This window comes from Aotus nancymaae, unplaced genomic scaffold (assembly GCF_030222135.1).
Source record: "Aotus nancymaae isolate 86718 unplaced genomic scaffold, 86718_ANA_hifiasm-v0.15.2.pri h1tg000089l, whole genome shotgun sequence".
Taxonomy (NCBI): domain Eukaryota; kingdom Metazoa; phylum Chordata; class Mammalia; order Primates; family Aotidae; genus Aotus; species Aotus nancymaae.
Window position 1 is genome coordinate 1,588,083 of NW_026988504.1, and position 8,215 is coordinate 1,596,297.

General features: G+C 57.1%; 1 protein-coding gene across 1 annotated transcript; it reads right to left on the reverse strand.

The window, feature by feature from the left end:
• Positions 1 to 3,452: 3,452 nt before the first annotated feature.
• MRPL12 (mitochondrial ribosomal protein L12) lies at positions 3,453 to 7,587 on the reverse strand. The gene is made up of 5 exons (XM_012452730.2): positions 7,386 to 7,587; positions 6,523 to 6,709; positions 6,246 to 6,317; positions 3,941 to 4,075; positions 3,453 to 3,851 (listed from the first exon to the last, which is right to left on the reverse strand). Exons 1-5 carry the CDS (start codon positions 7,457 to 7,459, stop codon positions 3,735 to 3,737), a joined length of 585 nt encoding a protein of 194 aa, XP_012308153.2. The 5' UTR covers positions 7,460 to 7,587; the 3' UTR covers positions 3,453 to 3,734.
• Positions 7,588 to 8,215: the final 628 nt, after the last annotated feature.

Consider the following 8,215-nt stretch of genomic DNA (forward strand, 5'->3'; position numbering starts at 1 on the left):
GAGCCAACAGACTCAACAGTTAGGAAGTAGGGGAGGTGGCCTGATTGTAACGGAAATTTCCCAGCGAAAGGATTGGTCTGGCCTTGTCCGGGGCCATCCAGGCTCACGCCTGACTCAGTCCAGCAGACTCGGCTGTGCCCACGGCGGCGTGTCTCACTCAGTGTGAACCAAGATGAGCTGCCGCCGTCGGCTCCCAATTACTAAGAATCAGAGGCCATGGAAGGTTTGGGGTAGGCAGGGTCTGGAAGGCCAGTGTCCCCTCAGTCTGTGAGACACTCCGGTAAGGAGTAGGTTGGGCCTGGGCTGCAACCCATCCCTCCCAAGGCCACTTGCAAGACGGGGTGGGAACCAGCTGTTGGCAGAGACCCCAACCCATATAACACTGGCTCCCTGCTGAAGGACCTGCTCCAAAGCAGGAAGAGCAGGCCCAGCGGCTAAGGAGTGGGAACTACAGAGATTTACAAAGAACATAAAAGGCTAGGCATGGCAGCTCTTGCCTGTAATCCCAGAATTTTGGGAGGTCAAGGCAGGAGGATCTCTTGAGGCGAAGAATTTCAGACCAGCCTGGGCAACACAGTGAGACCACATCGCTACAAAAAATCAAAAGATTAGCTGGGCATGATGGCATGTGTCTGTAGTCCCAGCTACTCGGGAGACTGAGGTGGGAGGACTGCTTGAGCACAGGAGGCCGAGGCTGCAGTGAGCCTTGATCAAGCCACTGCACTCCAGCTAGGGTGACAGAGAGCCTGTCTCTATTAAAAACTAAAAATAAGCCGGGCATGGTGGCTCCTGCCTGTAATCCCAGCACTTTGGGAGGCTGAAGGGAGCACATCACCTGAGGTCAGGAGTTCAAGACCAGCCTTGCCAATGTGGTGAAACCCCGTCTCTACTAAAAATACAAAAATTAGTTGGGTCTGGTGGCAAGCGCCTGTAATCCCAGCTACTCAGGAGGCTAAGGCAGAATTGCTTGAACCCAGGAGGTGGAGGTTGCAGTGAGCCGAGACTGTGCCATTGTACTCCAGCCTGGGTGACAAGAGCAAAACTCGGTCTCAAAAATAAAAATTAATTAAAATATAAAAATAAGCAGGGCGTGGTGGCTCACACCTGTAATCCCAGCACTTTGGGAGGCTGAGATGGGTGGATCACCTGAGGTCAGGAGTTCGAGACCAGCCTGGCCAACAGTGACACCCCCATCTCTTATTATTTAAAATAATAATAATAATAATAATAATAAATAAAAATAAGGCTGGGCACACTGGGAGGCCAAGACAGACAGACTGCTTGAGGGAATTTGAGATCAGCCTGGCCAACACAGTGAAACTCTTGTCTCTTCTAATAAAAATACAAAATTAGTTGGGCGAAGTGGTGCAACCCTGTAATCCCAGCTACTTGGGAAGCTAAGGCATGAGAATCACTCGACTTTGGCAGGTGGAGGCTGCCATGAGCCGAGATTGCACCACCAGCCCAGGCAACAGCATGAGACTCTGTTTCAAAACAATAAATAAATAATTAAAATAAACATTAAAAAAAAATAGAACTTCCGGAGTCCAAGGTGGGTGGGGTCACGAGGTTGACTTCAAGACCCGCCTGGCCAGCATGGTGAAACCTCATCTCTACTAAAATTACAAAAATTAGCTGGGCATGGTGGTGCACATCTATAATCCCAGCTACTCGGGAGGCTGAGGCAGGAGAATCACTTGAACCCAGGAGGCGGAGGTTGCAGTGAGCCGAGATTGCTCCACTGCACTCCAGCCTGGGCGACAGAATGAGACTTTGTCTCAAAAAAAAAGAAAGAAAGGCCAGGCGCGGTGGCTCACGCCTGTAATCCAAGCACTTTCAAGGCCAAGGAGGGCGGATCACCTGAGGTCGGGAGTTCGAGACCAGCCTGACCAACATGGTGAAACCCTGTCTTTATAAATAAAAAAAAAAATTAAGAAAGAAAAAAAGCGCAAGGAGCAGCAGGAGACTGAAACGTGTGAACTCCGTGAGCTGTGGGAGCGCAACCAGAAGGCAAGGAATCCTGGGAAACAGGAAACGCATCCAAGACCAGAGCCTTTTTCAAATAATGGATTTTGTAACCTGTAGGTCAGGGGACTCACAAAGACCCCTGCAATTCCCAAACAGATCATAAGTTATGTCAGTAGGCCCAAGCGGGTGGTTGGGGCAGCCTGGGAGAGGTCATGGGACAGGACTGCCCCATCAGGCCTCTGGACTGCGGCCTGGTGTCCACAGCAGTGTCCTGCCCCTTGGCATGCACAGGTCACCTTGGGGATCCCCCAGCAGGGAGGACAGAGCCTCTCGGTGACTCCTGCGAGTGGCCTGGTGGATTCCTGGATGAGGGCAGACAGTGGGAGTCGCGTTGGGAGATTTTTGCCGGCCCGCCTGACCCCAAGCAGGACTGGCCCCTGAGCTCAGATGTTCACTGCCTTCCAGGGGTAAAAGGCAGCTGGGGTCAGCAGGGCACCAGGCAGAATGCACCCAGCCTCAGGCGGTGGTGTCCTGAGGGAAGAGTCATAAACGCCTCAAATGGCTACCATGGCCAATGAGGACTTCCAGGCTTGTGGCATAGCCTGTCCTGGGGACAGCTAGTCAGAGAAACTGTACCAGAAGGCCTTGGAAGGGGACCTGGGCAGGCAGAGTGTGGGCACCCACAGTGAGCCTGAAACTGCCTCTCACCAGGCATCCCAGCCACTGGGCAGGTCCCAGACACACAGGGCCCCTTTCTGGTTCCATGCAAGGCATTCTTCTACCAGGGAAACTGAGGCTGGAGGGCATGACTGCCCATAGGGCCTTCACACCAGGCATGTTTCCCAAAGTGGGTGCTAAACGCACCGTCTCCGGCCTTGTGGTGGGCCGACAGCCTGGGGGCTGGTCTTGGTCATGGGCCAACTGGGACAGAAACCCACTGAGTGCACAGTGACCACTGTGTCAAGCTGGCCCCGCTACTCCCAGTCCTCATGTCCACAAACCCCTCCTGCCACTTTGCCCAGCTCCCAGGATCCCCCACTTACGGGCCCCAGAGGAGCAGCTGGCACCCAACTCTGCAGATGCAAAGTACACCCCACACCCTACCCCTCCCACCCACACAGCCCTTGCTGGGTATTTGCAGCCTGAGCTAGGGGTGGCACTGCTGGCTCCGAGGCTGCCTCAGTTTCTTAGGCAAGTGCTGAACTTCGTGCTGAACTTCCTGCTGCCTTAAAGAGGGCCAACACTCAAAACAGGGAGGTTCACACTCAAACCCCCCAAACAGGACAGGCCCAGGTCCGCCACTTCACTGCATCCACCGGGCCCACTGTGGGATCTCAGGACAGGCCTCGCACGCAGGCGACCTGGTGAATGTCTGTAGACTCTCAGCTGTCAGCTGGAGGGGGCAGGAACAAGCCTGCCATCCCGTACCAGCCCCGATCCCCACGCTGACCCCAAAGCCCAGCCCCAGCACAGCACTCCACGCACTCAGCTGCACAGTGTATTCTTCTCAGCGGCCACCAGAGGCACATTCACAGTGGCGCGTCCGTCCTGGTGGGCCTCCCGACGCCCTCACCAGGCAGCAGCCGTCCCTCCCTCCCCGCCACAGGTCTGTGCGGCATGTCCGGCCTCGCTGCGTGGCGCACGCGGTTCTCACTCCCAAACTGCTCCTCTGGGCGCCTGGTGCTGGGGGTGCAGCCAGTGGCCACGGGAGGGCGGGGCCTCACCCGGTCCCAGGGACCCCTGAACACAAGTCCTCGCGCTGGAGGCTACTCCAGAACCACGGTGCCGCCCACCGCTTCCAGGGCCGCCTTGATCTTCTCTGCCTCGGCTTTGGCGACATTGGCTTTGATTTCCTGGGGCAGGGACTCCACCAGCTTCTTTGCCTGCCAGAGAGAGTGACGTCAGAGGCCCGGGGCCCTGGGTCGCCAGCCCCGCACTGTCTCAGAGCCGCCTGTGGCGGTGCGCGCCCCACCTGGACGAGGTTGATGCCCTGGATGTAGCTCTTGATCTCCTTGATCAGCTTCACTTTGTCCACAGGATTGGCCTCGGTCAGGCGGACAGTGAAATGCGTCTGTTCTTTCAGTTTGGGGATTTCTTCTTCCGCCACCTTAGGGAGTGTGAAAGAAGAGGGCCAGGTGAGAAATGGTCGGGGCGGTAACGCCTCCACTGCTGGGCCAGCCCTTCTGCAGCCCCGAAGGGAGGCACCGGGGAGGCCCCAGCGAAGCCTGGAGTTGGAAGTCAGGTCTCCCAACTTGTTAATCCTTAACCAGCTGGCGCTTTTCCTCTCGCATAGCTAGTCAGAGAAGATCTGCCCCATCAGACCTCCTAAACGTGCCTCAGCCGGTGGCTCACGCCTGTAATCCCAGCACTTTGGGAGGCTGAGGTGGGTGGATCACTTGAAGTCAGTAGTTTGAGACCAGCCTGGCCAACATAATGAAACCCCGTCTCTATTAAAAATAAAAAAAATTGTGGCTCATGCCTATAATCCCAGCACTTTGGGAGGCCGAGGCGGGCGGATCACAAGGTCAAGAGATCGAGACCATCCTGGCCATGATGAAACCCCATCTCTACTAAAAATACAAAAATTAGCCGGGTGTGGTGGCATGAGCCTGTAGTCCCAGCTACTTGGGAGGCTGAGGCAGAAGAATCACTTGAACCCAGGAGGCGGAGGTTGCAGTGAGCCAAGATCACGCCACTGCACTCCAGCCTGGTGACAGAGCAAGACTCCGTCTCAAAACAAAAAAAAACAAAAAAAAAAAACAAAAAATTAGCTGGGTATGGTGGCATGTGCCTATAATTCCAGCTACTTGGGAGGCTGAGGCAGGAGAATCGCTTGAACCCAGGAGGTGGAGGTTGCAGTGAGCGGAGATCGTGCCACTGCACTCCAGCCTGGGTGACAGAGTGAGACTCAGTCTCAAAAACAAAACACTTCAGTCCTTCCCTCAACACGCTACTCCCCTCTCCCTTAGAAAGTGTAACTTACAACAGTAAAGAATGACACCAAAAGTGCTTTGCATATAACATAAAGTTACAGAAAAGGAGCGCCACTCCTGTCCTCATCAACGTCACGGTGCACGTATAATGACAAGCTGACAACCTGCCAGGGGACTGACGGGCACACTGCGCTTCTGATGTGACGCATGGAGACCCAGCACTACCTGGGGGCAGGGGGCTGCGTGTCCCCATGGCCTGGCGCGGGCTGGGTTGGGCCTGCTGTCCAGCTGTTAATAACATCCCCTCCATCCTGAAAGGCAATCCAGTTTACACAACAGGCTCTGCAGTAATCCCAGCTATTCTTACCCAAACGCTCAGCTTGAATCTTCTCAGCCTTTAAACTGCCTTCCAGGTCTCAGGCGTGACAGTGATGATGCCCCATGGACACCCTACGCATTTGGAATGTGGGACCCTCTATGGGACACGACCTGGTTCCCTAGTGGGGGAAAGGGGCTGAGGGGAGGGCGCCAGTGGAGAGGCTTATGCAACCTCATGACCGCTGGTTTCCCTGCAGAGACCCAAGGATAGAGCTGCCTGTTACGCGCCTTCGTCTGTGCCAGCCCCCACCTCCATGCTGCTCCCTGAACTACAACCCTCTTGCCTGGTGGCCCTGGTACCTCCCCCTCCTCTGCCAGGAAGTCTCTTCTGCCACGACTGCCTCCTCTTTGAACTTGTAACTCTCCCTCTCACCTTAAGCTTCTTCCCTCCTTTTCTCCATAATGCTTACAACGTTCTATTCGGTATCATTTCTTCCTTTCTTTTTCCTCGCTTTTTGTTTTGTGACAGGGTCTTGCTCTGTTGCCAGGCTGAAGGGCAGTAGCGTGATCTCGGCTCACTGCAACCTCCGCCTCCCTGGTTCAAGAGATTCTCCTGCCTCAGCCTCCCAAGTAGCTGGGGTTACAGGTGCCTGCCACCATGCCCAGCTAATTTAGTAGAGTCAGGGTTTCACCATGTTGGCCAGGCTGGCCTTCAACTCCTGACCTCAAGTGATCTGCCCACCTCAGCCTCCCAAAGTGCTGGGATAACAGGCATGTGTGAGCCACAGCGCTCGGCCTGTTTCTTCTCTTAGTGTCTGTTTCACCCCATTAGAATCGTGGTCTCCACGTGGTGAGGACGTGCACATCCGTGGCAGGGAGTAGACCCCGGGAGGCTGCATGAGGCCTGCACAGGTGTGAAGTCTGCAGACATGACAGTGGCTGCAGAAGCTGACGTAAGGGGCCATGGCACGTGAGGCCACAAGTGAACTGGGCACCACAGAAAGCCTCTTTCTGCCCAGGACTCACCTCCTGGGCTGCTGCAGCAGGCATCACACCACTCATCGGCACAAGCCCCACATCCTGGATCTTCAACGTTTTCTGCAAAGATAGACAACAGTGTCCACAGCTGCCCCCACACCAGCCAGAACACACGGAAGAGGAGCAACCAGCCTGGCATTGGCCTTGCACCTGGACAAACGGGCTTCTGACAATTCACCAAACTTCAAAAATACAGCAGGAACAAAACATAGCGGCCCCCAGGCAATCTTCCAGCCCCTGGGTCTGGGCCACCCTCTCACGATACCTTCAGGAGCTCGTTGAGGTCTGAGATCTCCAGGAGAGTGAGGCTGGCGATGTCCTGGACCAGTTGCTGAATCTTGGGGGGGTACTCCTTCGGGGCGTTATCCAGGGGTGCACCAGCAAGGGCCTCACCCCTCCGATGGCTGCTGCTTCTCACATGTCGCACGGCACAGACACATGGCACCTGCTGCCTAGCCCCCACCCCCAATTCAAACAGCTGTCAGCCCTGGAATGGAGGGGGCTGCAGAGACCAGGGCGACAGGACAGAAACCAGGGTATGGGTGTTGGCCATAAACTCAGGCCGGTAATCACTATGGTTGAAAATTACCTAGCTCCCTGGTGCCAGCTCAGGGTTTTCAGACCTCAAGGGGTCCATATTGATAAAAAGATTTGCAATTTACTTTAAATTCTTCAAAGAGCCTTAGAAAGCCACGTGTTTATTTGCAGCTAGACCGCTCAAACCTCAAGCTTCTGGTTTCAATGAAGTACATCAACCCGGCGGTGGTAAAACTATTACTTAGGTGCATCTTCCTGCGGAAGGCTCCCAAAATGTGGGGGCCCGTGGCCGAAAAACGCCGCACGCACGCACGGGCCTTTGCCGCGGAGGAGGCTGAGGCCGGGGGAGGAGCAGGGAATCGTCCAAGGTCATCTGGGGCCGACCCCGGCGCTTTCTGCTGCCCAGGAGGGAAGGGGCGTGCGCACCGGTAGGCCTCCTCCCCGCGCCCCGCTAAGACCCCCAAGCCCCGCCTGGGCGCTGCAGGGAGGCCGGCCCCGCCGCCCGCCTCCGCCCGGATCGGCCCCTCAGTGTCCGGCCGCCCCCTACCCTGCTCGCCAGCCCAGTCCTGGCGCCCCAGGATCCCGCGGTACCTGGCGAGGCGGAACGCAGCAGCCCGAAGCCCAAGGCACGGCCCCCACAGGGGGCGAGCAGCCGCCGGCAGCATCGGTCCGCGGGCTGGAAGGTCACACGCGGTTCCCCCAGAGAAGGCGACGCTCTAGACGCCTCAGCCGCCGGGCATTCGAGCTGAGCAGCGACGCTCTAGCCGCCAAGGCCGCCGCGCATTCGAGCTGGGGAGGGACGCTCTAGCCGCCAAGGCCTCCGGACAGTCGAGCGGGAGTGGCGCTCTAGCCGTTATGGCCGCCGGGCATTAGAGCCAGGAGTGACGCTCTAGCCGCACTTCGCGCTAGCCTCGTCTCCCTCTGAGAGTACCCACAAGGCAGCCCGCTGAGCAGGCGCAAAAGCGACGTCGGTGGCGGCACCTGGGTCCTTTCTTCCGTCCGGGTTGTGGGGTCGCGTAAAGGAGCCACGGGGCCTGGGGACTCCGCATTCACGTGTTCTTTCTCTGGAGCTCACAGGTTCCTGTCCGTGTGCGATGCGAACCGACGATGGGGCCCGGAGCCCGCAGTAACCCGCGTTTCCCGCCCGCCCCGGGCCCCCAGTGCTGCCGTCGCGGGCGAAGCGGCAAGCGACATCCCCTTTCCCAGCTAAAGCCCCAGACACCCTGGTGCCTTCTTGGAAGAGCGCGGCTGAGCCTCCGCCTTCAGATCAGAACAGGCGGAGCCTCCAGATGCGGCGCGAGCCCAGTACCTGCTTATCCCGCCCGCCTCTCCACACCTCCCCTTTCCCTGTCCGTTCGAGTCATTCCTTCCTGGAAGAGCCAAAGCCGCGCTCCCCTAAGAGGCCTGGATGTGAAAGTGCG